General features: G+C 42.9%; 1 protein-coding gene across 1 annotated transcript; it reads right to left on the bottom strand.

The window, feature by feature from the left end:
- Positions 1 to 430: 430 nt before the first annotated feature.
- fbxo4 (F-box protein 4) lies at positions 431 to 20,598 on the bottom strand. Its single transcript, XM_084323811.1, has 7 exons — positions 20,381 to 20,598; positions 19,245 to 19,489; positions 14,934 to 15,160; positions 12,956 to 13,031; positions 8,649 to 8,821; positions 2,956 to 3,170; positions 431 to 866 (listed from the first exon to the last, which is right to left on the bottom strand). The coding sequence occupies exons 1-7, from the start codon at positions 20,555 to 20,557 to the stop codon at positions 774 to 776; spliced, it is 1,206 nt and encodes a 401-aa protein (XP_084179937.1). The 5' UTR covers positions 20,558 to 20,598; the 3' UTR covers positions 431 to 773.
- Positions 20,599 to 25,103: the final 4,505 nt, after the last annotated feature.

The raw sequence follows: 25,103 nt of genomic DNA, 5'->3' as shown, positions 1-25,103 counted from the left end.
GTTGAGAACTAGTGAAAATAACTAGTGAAAAGGTTGAGAACTAGTGAAAATAACTAGTGAAAAGGTTGAGAACTAGTGAAAATAACTAGTAAAAGAGGGCGGCCGTCTGCTAATCTGAAGGTTCCCGGTTAGATTCCGGCTCCTCCCGAAGGTGCGTTGAAGTGTCCTTGAGCAAGACACTGAACCCCCAACTACTCCCGATGAAGAGGGTGACACTTTGCATGGTTGCATCCATCATCTGTGTGTGAATGTATGAGTGAATTTGAGGCATAAATGCAGTCCACTTATAGTGTGGCCTGTATGTATATTAAAGATATGTGGCATTGAGGTGTGCTCAGCAACTAGCTACTGTAGAGTCTGACCCCAGAACATACTTGAGGCTGCACACATGCACCCAAATGTATTGATTAGATTCAAATGTATTGTCATCATACACCACAAGTACAGTACAGTGAAAAGAAGTTTGGCATCCAACCAGAGTGCACATTTAACAGTAAAGTGCAGTAGTAATATACAATGTACAGGTTATTAAACTGGGTATAAAATATATAAATTGGTACTACTGGGTAATAGTGCTAATCAGATGCATACAGAGTTGTAGTATTAATATGTACAGTGATACAGATATAAAGACACTGGTAGTACGTCATACTGGCCAGCAGTGTAACTCAGCTAATAAGAGTTGTGCCCTTCCTGATGACTTGTCGCTTTGGATAAAAGCGACAGCTAAGTTTCTAAATGTAAATGTGAACATCTCAGCAACCAGGAGTTCATCAGCTGCTGTGGAGTCTGATACCAGAACAGCTCAACAACCAGGAGATCCCATCCAGCAGACCTGATAGAGATTCAGCCACTGTATCCTGCACCTGAGAGAGAGAGAGAGGATAGTAACTGGTAAATGGTGCATACAATTGTGCTTTTGTCCAAAGCGCTTTACAATTTTGTTCCTCACATTGAGTGAGCTTTGATTCACTTGTTTTGTTTGTTGTGATGTTTTCTGGTGAGTACTTCAATGTTTGTGGTTTTATATTTTAATTTTACTTTCTTTTGTGTTTGTATTTTAAATGTTTGGACCCCAGGAAGAGTAGTCTCACTTTGGTGTAGACCAGGGGTAGGCAACCCTAGGCACGCGTGCCTGCATAGGCACGTGGGGGCATTTGCATAGGCACAGGGGGCAGCACTAAAAAAAAATAAAAAAAAATATTATTTAATTTTATTTTATTTTTTTTTTGCTTTGAAATATTATAGTGAACTATTTTGCACTGTTGTCGCATTTATCTTGTTGAAATCCTCCCACAGGTTCTTTTTACTTCCACATATTTAATTGAGACCCTTTATTTGTTTATTATTTCAATTTAGCTGGAAATACATTGCTACATCATTCAGTAACATTTGCAGAGCCTTATAACAAAAACATTATTACGGTCACCATTGTGACCAGTGGGATTAATCAACAAATTGTATTATTTATTTTTCTATTTCATTGAACATTGCACATGTTAAAAGCCATTTTTTTACTCAAAATGTGAGTATTACCAAGTCAACTTGTGTTCTTAAAACAATGACAATAAACATAGTTTTATTAGGTTGAAATAATGTAGTTGTGTACTTATTTTTCTGTTAACTTATTATGGATTGAAAACTGAAAACCTTAATGCACAGTAACTGAACTCAATATTTTGAAGTTCTGGTAACTAATAATTTTTTTTTTACAGTGTAGTCTTGCGATCAATCAAAACTTATTTACACGATATACCTCACATTCACCCTCCATTCACATCCTGGTGTTCTCCTGGTGTTCTCCATTAGGCCTGTAGGTGGAGCTATGACAGCACACGTACAGTACACACACACCGATGGTGTGTGATGTGTCCAAAAATGAATGGGCAAATGTGAGTGAAATGGTCGCACTGTATGCAGCTGTTTGTCTGCATTGCATCCCCCCCCCCCCCCCCCCCCCCCAACTCAGATTTAGGGTTGATACAACCATCATAATAATATTGTTAATAATAACAATAACAATAATGATGTAATAATGTAAAAATTATCATTAAAAAGACCTGATTATGAGAAGAAAAAAATTACGATGCATGGAATATTGTTGAGGCACACTAGTTACAACTATATTTCAAACAGGCACTCCATGTCAAAAAGGTTGCTGACCCCTGGTGTAGACTAATGGGGATCCACAATAAAACAATAAAACATCACCCATTCACTCACACATTCACACACCGACGGCGGAGGCGACCAAGCAAGGTGCCAACCTGCTCATCGGGAGCAGTTGGGGGTTAAGTGTCTTGCTCAAGGACACTTCGACACATTGCCCGGGAGGAGTGGGAATCGAACCGGGAACCTTCCGATTACCGGACAACCGCTCTATCTCCTGAGCCACTGTTGCCCCCAGAGACAGAGAGAGAGGGGGGGGGGGGGGGCATTTTCTTTCAAAAGTGGTTACCAATACAGGCAGCCATGTTGGAAGAAAGAGAACTACAGACATTATGTGCAAGGCCTCCATCACACAATTCTACATTGAGTGGAATAGGTTGCCATATATAATTACTCAAGCAACAAGCAAAGAAAGCTTTAAAAAGCAAGTAAAGAGGTTACTTTTGGGTACAGGCACAATGCTTGATATATAACATTTTATTATTTTACTAGTCATTTTGTAATATTTTGGTATAATGCTAATGTAATGAGGTGGGTTGGGTTGGATGGGTGTGGGGGGGGGGAATTATGTTTGATTATGTTATGTATATTGTTTCGTATGTTTATTGTTGGTTTTATTTTTAATTATGATGTTTGTTTGTATTTATTGTTTTGTGTGGACCCCAGGAAGAGTAGCTGTTGCCATTTGTAACAGCTAATGGGGATCCAAATAAACGTAAAACTTGAACTGGATGTGAATTATTGCCATGCAAGCCCATCAACCCTCTATGAAGCGCAGTCTCTCACCATCCAGGGGTTGGGCAGCTGGGGCAGGCGGAGCCTCTGGGCCGTGTCCACGCAGGGGGTCCTGCACCGGGCCGGCCCGGGCTGCTGTGGGTCCTCTCTGCACCAGGCCGTCTCTCTGGCCACACAGGAGAGCACCAGCAGGGGTCTGGAGGTGGAGCCCAGGGCGGGGCTCACTACAGCTCGGATCTGAGCCCCTTCAGACACCCCTTCCCCGCCTGTTGGAACACCAGTGTTGGGGTCGTTACTCATGACCTCCATTGATTCATTGTTTATTTTGATTTCTAACATGAAACGATGCCCAACCCAGACAGAGACTTGTAGGACACGGTCAGAATAACACATCTATACACAGGTGTAATGAAATATCTTACAAATAACAGGAAAACATATTCTGTACACATAGTTGGATATACATCAACACATAATACAGTAGATTAACACAATCGCGGCCACTGGGATGAGTCTAATAAATCTCTAGAGGACCAGCAAATGTAAACAGACGTGGGGCTGTTTGTAGAGCTAAATCTATACTTTATAGTATTTGTGCCGCCCATTGATGCACGACGAGGACTCCGAGTTCTTTAATTACAGATGGCTGGGGAGCTCCAGTAGCTCACCGCGTACCTCGAGCGCTATTTCGGCGCCGGGGACAACCGTGCTCGTCACGGATCTGGGGTTTAGCGAGTTCGAATCCCGGACTGCAGCCGTGCCTTTCCCAGAGTGTCTTCCCCCCATCTGTACCCCATTCAGCCTGTTTCTGTCGGTCATCCTTGACCAGAGTAAATGCGATAAACGCAAAAAAGAGCCAGCGGAATGGCCAAAGTTTAAAAAAAAATTACAGATGGCTGTTTATTGATGCAAATCACGTTCATCACCACCGTAGAACTACAATTGCAGGAAATAATAACAGTCAATACTCATACAATTCAGTCAATAGAATTACAAAAACAAAACGAAAAGTGTGAATAAGCTTTACGAACCACTTTGGCCTGCTTGCAGCTCAATGGGAGGGGGTTATCTTCATGGCTCTAGTACTTTAGTCTTTTTTGCTTTGACAAATAAAGTGCATAAATCTGCTGCACTGTCTTCTCCGACAAGTCTGGACACGTTCTGCCAGATCTGCTCAAACTACGGCAAGTCAGAGCGTGAGACAGGACGTGATACGTCACAAGAGATAAAATGAAATATAAAAATAAACATGCGCCCTCTATAGGCGACAGCTGCATTTACACTCCCACCAATCACATAACATGTGATTTTCAACATAACCATTTAAAACATCAGGAACCCTTTAAACATTGGGAACCCTTTAAACAAACCAGATACACAAAAACAAAAAAAGGTTTCAATGAGCCTTTACTCAGCTTCCAGTAATAGTACCGTTTTGTGTATGGCTCTCTCTAAATAATGTGGCTGAGATATGCGTGCGCCTTTGTTGTCTAGTGTTGTGTCACTGGCTAACTGGTTAACTCTTCTGACCCTATTGTCAGCAGCTAACTTCCACTGATTTCTTGGCAAGTTCTCATCTTGCTTGTATTTCTCCTGTCCTTGTTCCATTTTCTTCTGTGTTGCAGATTAAGCAGGTACTCCTTTCTCCACCTAGTCCGGAACTCATTTGACAGGAACTGAACTCTCTTCCATCTTTTCTGAAGATAGAAGTCTTCTTTCACAAACTCTCCTGGTTTTGTTTTCTCTCCTTGTTGATGAGAATGTCTCTCTCCTTGTCGATGAGGTCTCTCTCCTTGTTGAGAAGGGCTCTCTCCTTGTTGAGACGGGCTCTCTCCTTGTTGAGACGGGCTCTCTCCTTGTTGAGAAGGGCTCTCTCCTTGTTGAGACGGGCTCTCTCCTTGTTGAGACGGGCTCTCTCCTTGTTGAGACGGGCTCTCTCCTTGTTGAGACGGGCTCTCTCCTTGTTGAGAAGGGCTCTCTCCTTGTTGAGAAGGGCTCTCTCCTTGTTGAGACGGGCTCTCTCCTTGTTGAGAAGGGCTCTCTCCTTGTTGAGACGGGCTCTCTCCTTGTTGAGAAGGGCTCTCTCCTTGTTGATTCTCATCTTCATTCTTCACACCGTTTGCTGTGGCAGTGCATGGCTCTTGTCCAGTCAGAATGACAGGCTCTTCCTGTTCCTCTCGCTCACTCTCTCCTTGTTGAGAAGGGCTCTCTCCTTGTTGAGAAGGGCTCTCTCCTTGTTGAGACGGGCTCTCTCCTTGTTGAGAAGGGCTCTCTCCTTGTTGAGACGGGCTCTCTCCTTGTTGGAACACTGGAGGCGCAAGAGGACGCAGTTCTTCTTGTGGGGTGAGAGCTAGCGAATGTGCTGAAGGATAGTGTAGAAGAGGTGACCACAGATGATCTTCTTCATCATCATTATGAACGCTTTCAGTGTAAACCTTTAGCTTTGCCTTAACTGCGTGAGTTTCTTGAGTTCCTCTAACCGTTCCACTTCTCTCTTTTTCTCATTCAGCTTTGTTCTTCTATCAGCACTTTCCATGATGAATAGAACTCTTTTCTTGGCGTTCTCTGCGTCATTTTCAGCCTTCAGCCTTTCATCTTCCTGCTCCAGTCTTCGGATCTCTCCTTCTTGCTCATTCTGGTCTTTCATTATTTTTAGTACCTCTGTAGTTGCGGCTGCTTCCGCTGCAGCTTGTCTTGCGTTGTGTGACACTGAGATTTCGAGATGAAAATGTAAGCCTAGTAGGCTATTATGAAAATGCAAATATTAAGTTCGAATATACCCTTTATGAATGGCCTTTTCTAAATTAACCTTATAAAGCTAGACTTCATTAATGAATATCAACCTATTCTTAAATGGCCAAAAATATTAAACTGTAAAACCTTATATACAGTCTCAAGAATGTGCGCACTTGCAATGCAATTGTAGCCTACAACAATACTTCTCTCTGAAAAGTCAATACCTGAGACGTGTAGTCAGTCAACTTGGTGAATGGCATTTGCCTATGCAGTTCAATTTCAATGTAGGGAAAAGTCTGCTGCTGCTTCTTTAAGATGGATGCTGTGAAATCTTACCGATACGTGGAAAAGTTCAGCGGCAGAGTCCTGTACCCGCGCCAACCTCGAGCCGTCTTCTTCCACGAGCTCGCTTGTTTGCCTATGCAGTTCAACTTCAATGTAGGGGAAAGTCTGCTGCTTCTTTAAGATGGATGCTGCGAAACCTTACTGATACGTGGAAAAGTTCAGCGGCAGAGTCCTGTACCCGCGCCAACCTCGAGCCGTCTTCTTCCACGAGCTCGCTTGTTTGGCCGTGTGCGCACTGCTGCAGCTCCTTCCCAGCAGAAAGGTTCCCCAGACACGACGATACATCTTCAACTGCAGACAATCCTCTACCCGACGTGATTCACTTCTCATTTGGAGTATTCAACTCCACAGTCGAGTGTTCTACTGTGCCGCCCATTGATGCACGACGAGGACTCAGAGTTCTTTAATTACAGATGGCTGTTTATTGATGCAAATCAAGTTCATCACCACCGTAGAAATACAATTGCAGGAAATAATAACAGTCAATACTCATACAATTCAGTCAATAGAATTACAAAAACAAAACGAAAAGTGTGAATAAGCTTTACGAACCACTTTGGCCTGCTTGCAGCTCAATGGGAGGGGGTTATCTTCATGGCTCTAGTACTTTAGTCTTTTTTGCTTTGACAAATAAAGTGCATAAATCTGCTGCACTGTCTTCTCCGACAAGTCTGGACACGTTCTGCCAGATCTGCTCAAACTACGGCAAGTCAGAGCGTGAGACAGGACGTGATACGTCACAAGAGATAAAATGAAATATAAAAAATAAACATGCGCCCTCTATAGGCGACAGCTGCATTTACAGTATTCCTATCTGTCCATTCTCATTGTCAATTGAGTCCATAAACCGTCCCTTCAAAATGGCTTAAAGAAAAGAAAATGTCATCAATACGTTCTCATTTTATAGCGCCGTGAACGTTATATCCAATGGCATTTCCGTTATACAGATGCTACAGTTAAAACTCAAACTGCATATGATCGGCACGATCCTCAAGCATGTATGCATGAAAGGGGGGGCGGGGGACGTCGTTTCTTATTATTGATTACCAATAACCGTGTTCGTCTAAGTAGCCACATAGGGCCGATCGCCTGGATGGCTATCAAAACAATGCCCAATCGGGTTGTACTTTACGTGAAAAAGATCTTACCATGAGCCGGTTGGATCCCCCCGAGCATTTCCCCGTTATCGATCGCCATCTGGTAGATCGATGTGTCCATTGGCTGATGATAAATCCCCTTATTGCATAGTGAAATCCACGCTCCAAAAGGTATTCCGTGGAACAGACAATAGCTATCGCTTCAGATGAGTAGAAAACTACATTAGAGAGCCACAAAAAAAAAGACAACTTCTGCCACAGGGAACACTCTATTATCGCGATAGCGCCCCTAAGAGGATCTGGCCGGTATTGTACTTTGGCGAATTCAAAGAGTAGGGTACATCTGCAGCTCTGCGACCTTGAATAGGTTATTAAAATGGAATAAAAGCCAAAACAACTTGCCACGGATATATCCGTCCTTCTGTCCACAACGGGTGGAATCGAAACACGGAGATATCGGTGCTTCGTCCCCAATGTGTTAAAGGGGCTATAGATAACATCCGGCCACTAGATGTCGCACTAGAGCACTAGCATATTATTTATCCAATCAGGTGCATTCCACATGGAGAAATGGGAAGTAGGGAGGGGATACATGCATGCAACATGCAACATGTAAACAACAACATACATTTTGGACCTGCCAAAACCTTTTCAATGATACATACATTAATCAATATTCTCTTTGGGGGCAAAAGCAATACTTTTATTCCACACCTATAAGAGAGCTATGTGGACGTATCATTAACTCATTCTGCACCATTCACGTATATATACGTGTTTGCTCGCCAACCGCTGAACGCCAATCACGTATATATACGTTATTTGGTCCATTTTCCCTTTTTTCTATTTTAATATTCTATTCTGTCTCACGGACCTCTACGTTACCTTTGAAAGCCATACTGAGACCCAGAGAGTGCAATACCGGCCAGATCCTGCTAGGTGGCAGTATCGCCTACCCTTTGAAACCCTGTTCCAGACTGTGTGTCACATCTAATGTCGTCCGGGCAGAGAATTTAGACCAAGCCAAGTGAATCGCTTCATGAGAGCACTTTGAAACGCGTCCAGGACACTCGATGCATGTGTTGTGCCAGATTATGTCCGGGACCCGATGGACATCAATACTGGAATCGCGATCAGACAATTGGAATATTCTTTTTGGAATAACCCTGATCAAAGGTAAGGACTATCCGACGTCAATCCTACTTTGATCCAACAATGATTTCACATCAATCCAGCCGATCAACGTATGTAGTATTAAAAATAAATGCTGTTGCTGACGATCAGAGCATCAAAAAACTACCCCCCCCCCCTCTTTGGTGCATTCATGATGAAACATAATTCCTATTATATACCTTTGAATTGGAAATAGTAACGTGTTCAGGCGAGCAACGCGAACGCCTTTTCACATATTGCTCCATAACTCAGTTTCCAGGAATTAGCCAGGATCACTCTGAAACTATACAATATTCACGACGGGATAACACGCATGTTGGACGAGAGATAGTGACTGTCAAATGAGCCATAGTGTCTCCATAGCTATAATATAGAATATAGATATAGTCTCACCTCTTCCAGGTTCTGCATTGGCAACATAGATGAATCCATCCACCACCTGGCACACTTCCTGGACCTGAGGGGCGGGACTGAAGATCGGGCAGCCCGATTGGTCCGTTCCCTCCAGGATGAAGAGTTTATTATCGACGCTCTGCTGCTCCATCCTGGCTCTCTCCCTCTCCGCCCTGCGAGGAACACGCCAACATTAAAGGAACACGCCAACATTTTGGGAAATTAGCTTACAATCTTCTCCAGAGAGATACAAGAAGATAGATACCAGTTTCCTCTCTGTGCGTTCAGTAGAAAGCTATCTGGCTGCACGTTAGCCTAGCTTAGCACAATGAATGGAAACGGACAGTGCCGGTTAGCCTAGGCAGTGTCCAACTAACACCTCTCCTGAAGGCTAACCGGCACTGTCCACTTCCATTCATTGTGCTAAGCTAGGCTAACATGCAGCCAGATAGCTTTCTACTGAACGCACAGAAAGCAATGTGCAAACTACAGAGGGATCACATTACTCTCCATCCCAGGAAAAGTATTCAACAGGATTATACTGGACAGGATGAAGGACGCCGTCGACCCACAGCTACGAGACCACCAGGCGGGCTTCCGCAAAAACAGATCCTGCACAGACCAGATTGCAACACTGCGGATAATACTGTAGCAGTCATTAGAGTGGAATTCACCCCTATTCATAAATTTTATTGACTACGAAAAGGCTTTCGACAGCGTGAATAGAGAGACCCTCTGGAAGCTACTCAGACACTACGGAGTGCCAGAGAAGTACAGAAATATCATCAGGAACTCCTATGAGGGGATGACCTGCAGGGTAATTCATGGCGGTCAACCCACCGACGCCTTCCAGATAAAAACTGGAGTGAGACAGGGCTGTTTGTTGTCACCATTTCTGTTCCTGCTGGCAATAGACTGGGTCATGAAGCAATCCACGGCAGAGAAACGAAATGGCATACAATGGACATTATGGACGCAGTTAGAAGACCTCGACTTTGCAGATGACCTGGCCCTTCTCTCTCACACCCAGCAGCAGATGCAGGAAAAGACCAGTACCATCGCTGACAACTCTACTCGGCTTGGGCTTAACATCCACAGAGGGAAGAGCAAGGTCATGAGAATCAATGCTGACAACACATCACCCATCATTCTGGAAGGAGAAGCGTTGGAAGAGGTAGACAACTTCACCTACCTGGGCAGCATGGTTAACAAGCAAGGTGGAACAGATGCTGATGTGAGAGCCAGGATTGGCAAGGCCAGAGGAGCCTTTCTCCAACTAAAAAACATCTGGAGCTCAAGAGACATTTCCATCACAACCAAGATCAGGATATTTAACACCAACGTGAAGTCAGTCCTACTCTATGGCGCTGAGACCTGGAGGACCACTGTCACAACAACCAATAAACTACAAGTTTTCCTAAACACCTGTCTGCGCCGAATCCTCCAGAATCGCTGGCCCAACACCATCAGCAATAAAGACCTGTGGCAACGAACACAACAACAGCCAGCAGAGAAAGAGATTCTCCAACGGCGTTGGAGATGGATTGGCCATACACTCCGTAAACCATCCCTGAGCATCACAAGACAATCTCTCAGGTGGAACCCCCAAGGGAAAGGAAAGAGAGGCCGACCACGAAACACCTGGCGCCGAGACTTGGAAGATGATGCCAAGAAGATGGGACACACCTGGGGCCAGCTTGAGAGGTTGGCTCAGGATCGGGATGCTTGGAGAACCCTTGTTGACGGCCTATGCCCCAAACGGGGTAAAAGGCGTAAGTAAGTAACAGAAAGGAAACTGGTATCTATCTTCTTGTCTCTCTCTGGAGAAGCCGATAAGCTAATTTACCAAAATGTTGGTGTGTTCCTTTAAGTATCTAAATGTAAAAGTATGCATCCTACATGATGTTTGTGTATTCCAGTTGCTTGGGAGTATTCAATCATCGATCCATTGACCTCTAAATGTTATGTTAAAGTGGTATGTGGTCCAGTTATGCTGCTCTGATTAAAGGTTATGTTAAAGTGGTATGTGGTCCAGTTATGCTGCTCTGATTAAAGGTTATGTTAAAGTGGTATGTGGTCCAGTTATGCTGCTCTGATTAAAGGTTGTGTTAAAGTGGTATACATTTACATTTACATTTAGTCATTTAGCTGACGCTTTTATCCAAAGCGACTTACAAGTTCTGTACGACAAGCCATCAGGAAGGGCACAACTCTATCAGCTGAGCAACAATGTTCATCAAAGTGTTGAGTGCTACAGTGTAGGTTAGTTTATTAGGACAAGTGCATGACAGTACGGTTAGTTAGGGTTAGATTTTTTTTTTTTTTTTAATTCAGATAATGGTTGAAGAAGTGCGTCTTTAGTCGACGGCGAAAGATTGGACGTGTTTCGGCTGTCCTAACTGGGGTGGGTAGTTCATTCCACCATTGTGGGGCAAGGACTGAGAATAGGCGACTTCTCTTTGATGACCCTCCCGGAGCTTGGATAGGAGTAGGTCTGAGGCGGCCAGAAGATGCAGAGCGTAGGGGTCTTGAGGGTGTGTAGTTAGAGACCATTGACCGGAGGTAGGCGGGAGCGGTTCCCTTTGCTGCACGGTATGCTAGGTCGAGGGCCTTGAAGCGGATTCGTGCAGCAATGGGGAGCCAGTGCAGGTCCCTAAGAAGTGGGGTGACGTGGGCCGACTTCGGTAGGTTTGATATCAGGCAGGCCGCTGCGTTCTGAATGAGTTGAAAAGGCTTGGTGGCAGTGGCCGGGAGGCCAGCGAGCAGTGCGTTGCAGTAGTCGAGGCGGGAGATGACTGTTGATTGGACGAGGAGTTGGGTGGCTTCTTTTGTCAGGAAGGGGCGTATCCTTCTGACGTTGCTCAGGAGGAATCGGCAGGTTCTGGTCGTCGCTGCGATGTGAGCAGAGAAGTTCAACTGGTCGTCGAGGACAACACCAAGGTTCTTGGCGGTCGGGGACGCAGTCACAGCTGCATTCTCGACTGTGATTGAAAGGTCGGTTAGGGGGGAGGATTTGGCCGGCAGGTGGAGCAATTCTGTTTTGCTTAGGTTCAGTTTGAGGTGGTTGGACGTCATCCAGGCTGAGATGTCGGACAGACAGGCCGAGATCCGCACAGAGACGTGGATATCTGAGGGAGGGAAGGAGAGGAAGAGTTGAGTATCGTCGGCATAACAATGGTAGGAGAAGCCATGAGACGTGATAATGTTACCCAGTGATTTAGTGTAGAGGGAGAAGAGAAGGGGTCCTAAAACCGAGCCCTGGGGGACACCCGTCCGCAGGGGGCGGGTGGCCGACAGGGTCCAGTTATGCTGCTCTGATTAAATGTTGTGTTAAAGTGGTACATGGTCCAGTTATGCTGCTCAGATTAAAGGTTATGTTAAAGTGGTACATGGTCCAGTTATGCTGCTCTGATTAAAGGTTATGTTAAAGTGGTATGTGGTCCAGTTATGCTGCTCTGATTAAAGGTTATGTTAAAGTGGTATGTGGTCCAGTTATGTTGCTCTGATTAAAGGTTATGTTAAAGTGGTATGTGGTCCAGTTATGCTGCTCTGATTAAAGGTTATGTTAAAGTGGTATGTGGTCCAGTTATGCTGCTCTGATTAAAGGTTGTTAAAGTGGTATGTGGTCCAGTTATGCTACTCTGATTAAAGGTTATGTTAAAGTGGTATGCGGTCCAGTTATGCTGCTCTGATTAAAGGTTATGTTAAAGTGGTATGTGGTCCAGTTATGCTGTTGATTAAAGGTTATGTCAAAGTGGTACATGGTCCAGTTATGCTGCTCTGATTAAAGGTTATGTTAAAGTGGTACGTGGTCCAGTTATGCTGCTCTGATTAAAGGTTATGTTAAAGTGGTATGTGGTCCAGTTATGCTGCTCTGATTAAAGGTTATGTTAAAGTGGTATGTGGTCCAGTTATGCTGCTCTGATTAAAGGTTATTTGAAGGACAATCTGAGAGAAAGCTTTGCCAGACCACCATCCACACTGTTACATTTAAACTCACCAGTCACCGGTTATACACTTACCACCTGTATTAAGTACAAATGCAGATCAAAGTGTTATTACAGGAAAGTGATGAGTTATTTGACTTCAAAAGAACCGACATCAACTCCATCTCCATTTTATGATGAATTGAAAATGGGGGACCCTGATGTAAACAAGACAAACGTCTTTCTCTGGTCTGCATCCCCTTAACAATTGTGTGTATTGAGCCGTACTGTATTGTACCCATTCTGCAATCTGTTAATAGAATTTTCAATCAATCAATCAATTAATCGCAGGTCAGAGAAGATGGCGATGAGGAGGCGTACCTGTTGGTGGAGTAGAGGGTCAGGATGTTCAGCGTGTGCTGGTTCTTGTACAGGTAACTGATCCCGGAGCCCACGCCTAGAAGGAACCGTCAGTTTGGGTTTACAAACTCACACAGAAACAAGGTGTGGGGACAGCTATCGAGAGCCAACACCACCCCCTGCTGGTGGATACATGGAACTACAGGAGGTTGACCTGTGTAGTAGTGTGTGGCTGTCACCGGTCTTTTTTAAGTGGGCCCAAATCTCCCTCTGCTGGTGGATACATAGAACTACAAGTTTCAAGTTTGTTAATTGAATTAATTATCACAATAAAATACACATACTTTACGGTGAAATGCTTGGTTCTGTATGAGCCCCTGAGAGTGTGCTTCATACAGTAAAAAAAAGTAAGTAAGAAAGTAAGTAAAGAGGAATATACAATATACATACAATACACAGTAAAAACAGTGAGGTACAATGCAGAAAATGAAGTACAAAACTTTCAGGTAAGGTGCAAGGGGGTTGACCTGTGTAGTGTGTGGCGGTCACCGGTCTGTTTAAGTGAATCCGAGTTGTATTTCTTCTCTCCAATATAGCGCAATAGAAATAATTATAAAGAGTAGAAAATATTCAATTAAACTAAAAAGCTATTTTCTAAATGTGCCAGGAGGACCAAAAAGGCCCATAAGTCTTATCACGACACCCCCTGCCTAGGAGAAGAAAAACTGCAACATTGCCCATTTAAGATAAGATAAGATAAGATGTATTGATCCCCTTGGGAAAATGTGGGCGTCATAGCAGCAGGGGGGGGGGGGGGGGAAGGTATGGGCAAAGAAATAGCAGAAAGACATTAGATCTAAAATTATAAAAATATGAGAAAATAAATAAACAGTGTAAACAACATAATTAACTCAGATTAGAAAAATAGGAGTAAAAAAGAAACAGCGTAAACAAAGATGCAGATGAGGGTCTGTATGCCCTATCGGTTATATATTATATGTTCCAATATATATATAGGCAATAAAGAATTTGAATCTGAATATAAACTATGAGGAAGAGTAACAGTAAACAGTATACACAAGGTAGCCTAACTGGCATGATATACGCCATACACCTTTAACATTCACTTAGACACTTTAAACACTTTTTAACACTACACCATATTTTACCTATTTATTACTAAAAGATTTGCACTACATCTCTACCTCATTTTTGCATTTTGGTTGCATTTTGTACTTTAGTTTTGTATATTGTATATCTTGTTTACTAGTGTTTGGTCTTTCTTCTTTTTACTTGTTTTACTGTATGAAGCACAATCTCAGGGGGCTCATACAGAACCAAGCTTTTCACTGTAATGTACATGTAAACAAAACAAAACTTAAACTTGATACATTGTAATTTATATTGGAATTGCCAAAGTATTCAATAAAAATAAAATACGTATGATACTGTATTGTGCATTATATTATATTACATTATATAATCATATTATAATTAATTTGTATATTATATTGAACTATATTTGCAGTATATACTATTATATTATGGTACTATATTATATTGTATATATCATGTACTATATATCTCATTATATATGTGCTGTATACACTATTATGTACTATATACTATTATATACTGCAGGTATACTATACTGTAATGTGTACTGTAATGTGTACTATATGTGTGTACTGTAATGTGTACTATATGTGTGTACTGTAATGTGTACTATATGTGTGTACTGTAATGTGTACTATATGTATGTACTATGTATGTATATAAATAAAATCAAATTAAAAAACGAAATGTAAGTCTTCAGGGGTAGGGCCCGACAAGCCTAGTGCTTCTGCCCTTTTCGGACAATTGGACAATGCTGCAATAGCAGCTGGTAAAACTTTGGCGATTTATGGAATGACCGCTGTTATGTGTCCAAAGCCCGAAATAAAAAATAACTGAACTGAACTGAAGCTACTTCAATTGTGACAATTTCCTTCCAACCCACCGTTGATCTGTCTCTGGGGGATGGCCGCCACAGAAAGCCCGTCTGTCGCGTGCATGAGCTGGTGCACCAGCGACACCTCCAGCTGCTCCATGCCGGGGCCGAACATGGCATAGCGTGGCTCCGAGGACGGCACCAGGGACTGGAGGAAGGAGGTCACCGCCTCGTACAGAGGTCGCGGAGGAGGGGGCCATGATCGCTCTCTGCGGGCCGGACAGCCCTTCAGGTAGCTGCCAACGCAAACATCCTCGTGTTTTGAATGATCCTTGCATTTATACAGTGCTTTTCTAGACGCTCAAAGTGCCCCCATCCCATAATGTAGGGTGGAAATGGCCTCCTTCACCACCACTGTGTAGCACCCAGCCTTGGGCTACAGGCTCAATGACTACCATACACTGGCACCAGGCACACATCACACTAAACAATGGCTGAACTCAAGAGTGTAGCACCCAAGTTGATGAACAACGTTACTCACCCTTAGCTGCCAGAGTTGTAGCCTTCCTTCCAGCTGACTTGTCGTACAGGACTTACATTTTACATTTACATTTAGTCATTTAGCTGACGCTTTTATCCAAAGCCACATACAAGTCATCAGGAAGGGCACAACTCTATCAGCTGAGTAACAATGTTCATCAAAGTGTTGAGTGCTACAGTGTAGGTTAGTTTATTAGAACAAGTGCATGACAGTAAGGTTAGTTGGGGTTAGTTTAAAAAATATATATCACTGGATTTCGCCTGTTCGAATCCAGCTCCCGGCGTTGCTATCAGCTTGGCTGGCCTCTCACACTGATACAATTGGCTGTATCAGGGGGTGGGAAAGCTGAAGGGTGGGTCCTGGGCGTTGTGGACAGCGACCCCTACAGTTCGGTCGGGGCGCCTGCTCAGCAAGGGTTGGAACTGAGGAGAGATAGTGTGGCCTCCCACACGCTACACTCTCCCCGGTGAGAACCTGCGCGGCCAGGTTGGCCTGCCCCAGGCTGCACATGCGTCGGAGGAAAGCATGTGACAGTCTCCGGTCTCCCGGACCAACAGTAGGGGAAGGTACGCAACAACCAGGAAGGGTGGGATGGGAGAAAAATCGGGAAAAAGGAGGGGAAGAAAGATAATAAAAAAATATATATATATATTTAGTTAAATTTTTCTTTTTTCATTTCAGGTATTGATTGAAGAAGTGCATCTTTAGTCGACGGCGAAAGATTGGACGGGTTTCGGCTGTCCTGACTGTGGTGGGTAGTAGGCTTGGGCGGTATCACTTTTTTCATACCGTTATACCTTGATTATATAATACCGCAGTGTACGGTATTGAACGGTATGACTTTCATTTTCATCAGCGGGGGGGGGGGGGGGGGGGGGGCAACCCGTGGCAACCCGTGTTACCAAGTAAACAAGTCGCGGAGATGGCCAGTTAGCCCGCAGCATCCGAGTGCTACTATCATTAGCTCTCAGAATGGAGCCACTAGCCAGAAGCCCGCAGCATCCTAGTAATACTAACGTTAACTCTCAGAATGGTAGCCAAGAGCCCCGCAACACCCTAGTACTAGTTCAAGTTCTTTAATAGTTGTCATACAGAAGTACAGAATACTTTCATACAAAATGCTTCTTACTGTTACGCTCCAGAGACTGTGCTAGACAAGATAGTATCAAATAACATAATAACATAATATAGCATGAATTTAGAAGAAGAAAATGAGGTCACAGTGTTCGGTATAGACATATGTACAATGTTCTGAGTTACCATATAATATACAATACACAATACTATGCAGTGTACTAATGTACAGTACTATCTAGTGCAAAGCAGAAATGGGATGAGGTACAATTTTAGGTACAATTTACAGTAAGGTGTACGAGTTGTAGTGCAATCCTTCATCCATAAATATAAAGTGTGGGGAGTGGGTGCTACAGTGTGTTTGTTTAAAGTGGGTGTGTGCTATAAGTGTGTGGAGTGGGTGCTACAGTGTGTTTGTTTAAAGTGAGTGTGTGCGTGTGGATGTGTGTGCTATGTGCGTTTGGTGGTTGTTGTTGTGTAGTGTTCATTCATTGTTCGTTTAGCAGCCTGATGGCCTGGGGATAGAAGCGTTAGTATTGTGTATTCAAAAACACACCGGACTGCGACGTAACGTTTTACCGTTTATTTGCTTGTTCCACCAGTCCACAACAACACACACTCGTTACCACAACGTTTTACGGTATTTTCACAGCACTGTCGCAACATTACCGTAAAGCGTGACCACCGTTGTGATACACATACAAAATACTTCCCAAAGGTCAGTTAATACCACAACCACTACACCAGAGGAAGCTCAACAAATCATGTTAAACCCAGATTCGGCTCAAACAAGGGACTAAACACGTTTCGCAATTATGCCACAACAATGTGGAACGCCCTACCCAAAGCTGTAAAGGAATGTGAATCCCTGCCCACATTCAAAACCGCTCTTAAAGAGCACCTACGGGAGGCTGCAATTCGAAACTGACCACCGTAAATGCCCAAAACCCCCACCACCTCCTAATAGACAGTCTCCTCCCCACCGCATGTATATATTCCCTCCCCGCCGTATCTATATTTCCCTCCCACCCACCCACCCCCTCCTAATGTACAGTCCCCTCCCCATCATATGTATATACTCTGTCAGGATCTAGGGGTAACAGTACTGTATATTTGAATACCGCTTATGTCACAAATGTATCAGTACTAAATACCTATATGTCCCTATGCCATAAATGTCATGTATGTTGTGTATGTCATAAATGTCTATATGAAATGAAAATGGGGGACCCTGATGGAAACAAGACAAACGTCTTTCTCAGGTCTGCATCCCAATACAATTGTATGTATTGAGCCGTACTGTATTGTACCCATTCTGCAATCTGTTAAATAAAGTTTTCATTCATTCATTCATTCATACACAACAGTTAGCTCTCAGAACAGCCAGTTAGCCCGCAGCACCAGGCAGCAACGGTAAGCGTGTCTCGACTCTCCCTCCTGTGTACTCCTCCTGTGTATAGAGAACCAGCTCTGCGGCTCGCTGCCTCGCTCCACTAGTGACTCGGGGGGACCCTGATGTAAACAAGACGAAAGTATTTCTCTGGTCTGCATCCCCTTAACAATTGTATGTATTGAGCTGTACTGTACTGTACCCATTCTGCAATCTGTTAATAAACTTTTCAATCAATCAATCAATCAAAAACTCGAGGACTGGTCTCGCCCTCTGCTGGCGCGTGTGTGCAGTGCACTACAACCAACCACTGTTAAAACAACGTTTCACTGTAATATAAACTGAAATGGATCTGTGATTTTGACGGTATTGATTTTCAATACCCCGGTATTACTTAATACCGTCATACCGCCCATGCCTAGTGGGTAGTTCGTTCCACCATTGTGGGGCAAGGACCGAGAATAGCGGGTTTCTCTTTGATGACCCTGCCGGAGCTCGGATAGGAGTGGGTCTGAGACGGCCAGAGGATGCAGAGCGGAGGGGTCTTGAGGGAGTGTAGTTAAAGACCATTTTTGTACTGTAGACCAAACTTGTAAGTCGCTTTGGATAAAAGCGTCAGCTAAATGACCAAGCGTAAACATCTAAATGTAAGTATAAAGGTGTACCCACTACGTAAACATCTAAATGTAAGTATAAAGGTGTACCCACTACGTAAACATCTAAATGGAAGTATAAAGGTGTACCCACTACGTAAACATCTAAATGGAAGTATAAAGGTTAAACATCTAAATGTAAGTATAAAGGTGTACCCACTCTGTAAACATCTAAATGTAAGTATAAAGGTGTACCCACTACGTAAACATCTAAATGTAAGTATAAAGGTTAACATCTAAATGTAAGTATAAAGGTGTACCCACTCTGTAAACATCTAAATGTAAGTATAAAGGTGTACCCACTCTGTAAACATCTAAATGTAAGTATAAAGGTGTACCCACTACGTAAACATCTAAATGAAAGTATAAAGGTGTACCCACTCTGTAAACATCTAAATGGAAGTATAAAGGTTAACATCTAAATGTAAGTATCAAGGTGTACCCACTCTGTAAACATCTAAATGGAAGTATAAAGGTTAACATCTAAATGTAAGTATCAAGGTGTACCCACTCTGTAAACATCTAAATGGAAGTATAAAGGTTAAACATCTAAATGTAAGTATAAAGGTGTACCCACTACGTAAACATCTAAATGGAAGTATAAAGGTTAAACATCTAAATGTAAGTATAAAGGTGTACCCACTCTGTAAACATCTAAATGGAAGTATAAAGGTTAACATCTAAATGTAAGTATAAAGGGTCAGAGGTCAGACTGTACCCACTCTGCCATAAAGTCGTGCATCGTCTCCGTGTCTCCACAGGCGTCCCCTCCCAGCGGGGGGTCCAGCGCCTCCAGCCTGGGCATGGTCACATGGTCTATGGAGGGCCAATGAGGCATGTCCCTGATCAGGAAGTACTTCCACAGTAAGGGATCTCTGACTAAGTCCCTCCAGTAGCGGCTGGCGGCTCCCAGGCGACAGATGTCCGCAGGAGAGAGCAGGGTCATGATCACGAACTGCAGGTCCACCTTGGGGTCAAAGACGTTATCTGTCACGTACCATACAAGACAAGTACAATAGCAGTTGTTTTCTTCTGCTAGCGCCCCCTAGTGTCAGCAGTCTCACCTCTATGGAAGTGCGTCTCTACAAGTAAAAAGACAGTGACCACTGCTGTCCCTGTCGACACCACCGTTCCTTCCAGGTTCACTCCCATTGATTTTGGGGACCTAGTCTAAATATCATACTAGTATAAACAAACTACTGCTGTGCAGATTTCAATAAAATAGATAATTCAGAGTCAAAGGCTCATGCTTGTTTTTGGCATTTGATGTGTCTTTATTTCCTTTGAAAAGTAAAAACATTATTCGGTCAGTTTGTTGTAGGTTTGAGTGGTCTGTGTATCATTATGAATTGAAAATGGGGGACCCTTATGTAAACAAGACGAAAGTCTTTCTCTGGTCTGCATCCCCTTAACAATTCTGTGTATTGAGCCATACTGTATTGTATTTGTACCCATTCTGAAATCTGTTAATTAAAGTTTTCAATCAATCAATCAATCAATCAATCAATCAATCAATCTTTGACCTGCATGGAATGTTCAGGGAGTGGTTACCATGGTTACCTGCTGCCTTGCTGGAAGAAAGATTCTAAACATTCTGTGAGAAGTTGACACGTGACCTGGTCAAACTACACCTAAAGTGAGAAATAGTTCCTACACTCATGATTAGAAAATGGCAACATTAGCTTAAAAAAACGATAGGTCCTCAAAATGAATGGAAGTGAATGAGGAGCCTGCCACCTGGTGGTGTTGACAGGGACAGCAGTGGTCGCTAGTTGACCGTAGATTACTTTAGACAGAGGTAAGACTGTGAAATATCCCTTTAAGTACATTTGATCTTATTAAAATGAAATAATCTTACCGGTAAACTGTCCAGAAAGCCTTGCTCTTGCTGTGGACCATCATCCTCGCCAACAGGTGTAACGTCACCACCTCGTCCACCGTCAGACTTCCCCGGGACCGGGCTGAAGTACCGGTCTCTGAACCGGCTCAGACTGTCCACAACAGACCGGCTCAGTTGTCCACTCCTCACTGCCATGGATCTGGGATCTCGGAACTGTTCTCTCTGTACGTGTTGACTTCACCACGAAGCGAAATCCAAAGCATCCACTTCCTGGTTGACAGCCAAGGGAACTATACAAGAAGGAAGGGTCATCACGTCAGAACACCAGAGTCCTATGCTCTGCTTGGTGCCAATTCGATTGGAGCCTATATTTTAAAAAAGTAAATATAAATATAACAGCTAACTGAGGAAATATACATCAACCAATATATCAAACGTTAGTATAATAGACAGTCTCCTCCCCACCGCATGTATATATTCCCTCCCCGCCGTATGTATATTTCCACCCACCCACCCCCTCCTAATGTACAGTCCCCTCCCCATCATATGTATATACTCTGTCAGGATCTAGGGGTAACAGTACTGTATATTTGAATACCGTTTATGTCACAAATGTATCAGTACTAAATACCTATATGTCCCTATGCCATAAATGTCATGTATGTCATAAATGTCTATATGAAATTAAAATGGGGGACCCTGATGGAAACAAGACAAACGTCTTTCTCAGGTCTGCATCCCCTTAACAATTGTATGTATTGAGCCGTACTGTATTGTACCCATTCTGCAATCTGTTAAATAAAGTTTTCATTCATTCATTCATTCATTCATTCATTCATTCATTCATTCATTCATTCATTCATTCATTCATTCATTCATTCATTCATTCATTCAGTTAGTTAACAAAGCAACAAATTGCTGATGATTCTGACATCCGAGGTAATAATCTGTTTAAATGACAGGTCATAAACGAGGAGATTGCTGATCCCATTCAACTCAATGTTGGTGTCCAACTAAAGGTGTCCATACTTAACAGGTGCGTTCACGTGCTTAGTGACGTAATTGATCTCATAAGAGATGAAATTGTTGGCTTACTCAACAATGAATGAATGAATGAATGAATGAATGAATGAAAAACTTTATTTAACAGATTGCAGAATGGGTACAATACAGTACGGCTCAATACACACAATTGTTAAGGGGATGCAGACCTGAGAAAGACGTTTGTCTTGTTTACATCAGGGTCCCCCACAATCAGAGTCCCTAAACCCTCAACCTGTCTGTTTGACCCTCTTCCAGCAACTCTCATAAAAAAACTCTTCCCAACTCTAGGCCGGCCCTACTCAATATCTTCAACACCTACTTGTCTACTGGCGTGGTGCCCCTGGCCTTTAAATCAATAGTATCCAGCTGCAGAACCGCAGAACCACCACAGCAGCGGCGGGCTGAGGACCGGCGGGCTGAGGTCCGGCGGGCTGAGGTCCCTCGCTTCCATTGGCTGATTTGGGTCACGTGATTTGGGTCACGTGACCGTCCCACCCAATGGCTGAATTGGAGTATTGCACTGCGGGCATTGGCTGATGCACTGCGGGATTGATTGATTGATGACGGGTACACATGACCGCCACAGGCCCTGATTGATTGATTGAAAACTTTATTAACAGATTGTAGAATTATTGGGCCACGGCTACCATCTTGGGGGACTAACTTTCATAGTGATTTTTGGGAAGGTATACACCCCTGTTGCTAGAAGATATGTGATAGCAATGCAGCAGTTGCCTCCAAATGTGTGCTATCATATCTTTTATAACACTACCAAGCATATTTTTCAGGCCTCCTGTCTGAAATTACATGCCCCAAATGAATCATGATAGCTCCTGAACCATAAGGCCTATATGCATGTGTCTGGTCTCCTTTGATAGGTAACACGCTAGGACATATGAATCCAGTGTAAGTAAACCCACATATATTACCATTCCAGAGTAAATGGAGATACAATGAAGGAAAACATCATATTTATATCCTCACCTGGTACATAATCTTAATTTAAAAGGCAATATGACCATTATTATTATAACTGAATGTGTCCTCCTACTCCTTGACTACAAATGTAACTCTGGATCTGATGAAAATACACAAAAAATACAACATTTATGATACAATTTATAAAGATATCCCATTTGATCCATTACTTTTAAAGGCTGTCTAGATCTATAATTATAATTATAATTATAATTATAATTATAATTATTATTATTATTATTATTATTATTATTATTATTATTATTATTATTATTATTATTATTATTATTATTATTATTATTATATTATTATTATTATTATTATTATTATTATTATTATTATTATTATTATTATTATTATTATTATTATTATTATTATTATTATTATTATTATTATTATTATTATTATTATTATTATCTGACTCCACCCACCCATATGAACAAAAATTTTATTGGATGTCTATAAGCCAACCACTGTTCCACATCATCTAAAGTGGACTGCATTAGAGCCACACCCCTCTTTCAGCAAGCATGGCCGATCGTGATGCTAGGAGAAAGCGTAAGGAACATTTTAATCAAGTAATCATGTTTACATTGTTTACACAAACCACCTTCTACTTCCTTATGCAGTAAAAACATTGACGGGTAATACTGAGCTCATCCAAACACTGAACAAGCTTGGGCATGGGGTCTATTACTCCCAACTTGAAGAGAATGACACTGCTCTGTGTCTCCAAAAGCTAGCAACAGCCTCAACTCAAAGAGTTGTACTTCCAGCATCAATCTTGCATGGGACAATATTGATAGACTTGAGGAAACTCTCACTGGAAAGGGCACATCACATAGAGTCAATGGTATAGTTGTACAGGCCAATGTCTATGGACCACAACTACCAAGAGCTGAGCTTCCACACATTGAGAAACTGAAGCAGAGATCGGTCACCATTGAGGACCAATAACTGGGAGTATATGTAGCAGGTGCGTGTGTGGGCCCACAGCCTCTCCCAACCAGGGAACACTGTGTCCAGAAAACCAAGGAAGCTGCTCTTCTTGCCTGCAAGAAGAACCTGGTGTGGGCACTTGCAAGGCAAACAGATACAGAGAATCAGACAATCCCAAGCTGGACTGGTTTTAATATCAGCACCAGGGACCAAGAACCAATCTCACAAGATATAGTTGGGTATCTGCCAACCATCAATTCACCAGCCACACAGTTGACCAGTGTTTGAAATCCTGAATCAATCAGAGATAATCAGAAAGGAACTGCATCTAGAATCAATTGTGGTAGTCATGGATCAAGCACTATATGCAAAAGCCACTGAAATTGCCTGGAAGCACAAAGAGCGCTTCTCCAACATTCTTCTCAGAATGGGGACATTCCATACCATACGTAATGCCTTAGCCATCCTAGGAAAGCGATTTCGGGATGCTGGTCTAAAGCAGCGGTTCTCAACAGGGGTTCCGCGGCACACAGGGGTGCCGCGGAGAGCTGCCAGGGGTGCCGCAAGATGCCTGGCAATGTTTCTTTAAAAATATAGAATGACAACAGTCTTATTTTGAAAATCCTATAGCGGGTCTCATTTCTGCCCACGCGCAGCTCCAGCTATAATAACTAGGCTCCGACAGCTAGCAACATTCAGGTCATTATGATACTCTTATTTTGAAAATCCGTGGTGTCTTGACTCATATCCGCTCTACAGCACACAGCCAATAAGGATGCATCTCCACACAGAGCAGGCTGAGCAGTAGCGTCTCTCAGCTCAGCAGCAGTAGCGTCTGGAACAGTGAACACGCACATTGAAACAGAGCAAGGATAGTGTTTTCGCGACCCAAAACAAATCCCTGCTGTTTTATTCCGTAACGGGTCAAATGCATATAACATGCTTTGCAATCCTTGCCATTCCTTTATGACCACGTCGTGTTTAAGAACGGAATTAATGTTCCGTTAGCATAAGCTAACAACAAGCTCTTGGCTGCATCCTATGCTGCAATGTCTACTCCTACACTAACGTGTTGGGGCTCACTCTTGACCAGGAATTTGAGCTATTGAGCAAATCTAACCATGCCTATAATGACTAGTTAAATGTACTGCCATTTCGGTTTTATTTTCTACCTGGGAGCATGACTTAACTAATGGTATTTGACAGTCAACTCACCTCCTGCTGAATAGTATTATTCTGAATTTATGTCGTTGTCCCATAAAGAGTAATTATGTGGAGAAAAGTTTAGCTTCTACAATAATTACCTTGTTTGACTCCTGTTCCTCTGGCCCCCCACAGCCAAATTAGTGTTTTAACTTTACTACTTTACAAGTATGGTCTTGTCAATATTCCAATGTACAGTTTTGCTTGTACAGTTGTACAGTGTCCCCACCCACCCCTCCTACCCAACCTCCCCCCCACCCACCCAACCACCTCCAATGTACAGTACCCCCCCCCCCCACCTACCCAACCACCTCCAATGTACAGTTTCTACGTCAAATGTATATACTTTTTTTCTGGACTCTTTTCGTATCACAAACAGTACTGTATTTGCAAATCTGGTATGTCATAAATGTATAGATGTAGCAGTACTGTCTATCTGTATGTCATATATGTTACGATGAATTGAAAATGGGGGACCCTGATGTAAACAAGACGAAAGTCTTTCTCTGGTCTGCATCCCCTTAACAATTGTATGTATTGAGCTGTACTGTACCCATTCTGCAATCTGTTAATAAAG

This window comes from Notolepis coatsorum (genome assembly GCF_963971535.1).
Source record: "Notolepis coatsorum genome assembly, chromosome: 10".
NCBI lineage: Eukaryota > Metazoa > Chordata > Actinopteri > Aulopiformes > Paralepididae > Notolepis > Notolepis coatsorum.
The sequence above is the reverse complement of the archived record's forward strand: the minus strand, read 5'-3'. Positions and strand labels throughout refer to the sequence as shown.

Excerpts from the sequence above, each read along its gene's own strand:
- fbxo4 (XM_084323811.1), bottom strand. The coding sequence starts at position 20,557 with ATGGCAGTGAGGAGTGGACAACTGAGCCGGTCTGTTGTGGACAGTCTG. Across the intron at positions 19,490-20,380 it reads GCTTTCTGGACAGTTTACCG|GTGGACCTGCAGTTCGTGAT; the intron begins GTAAGATTATTT and ends TTTGACCCCAAG. Across the intron at positions 8,822-12,955 it reads ACCCTCTACTCCACCAACAG|GGCGGAGAGGGAGAGAGCCA; the intron begins GTACGCCTCCTC and ends TGTTCCTCGCAG.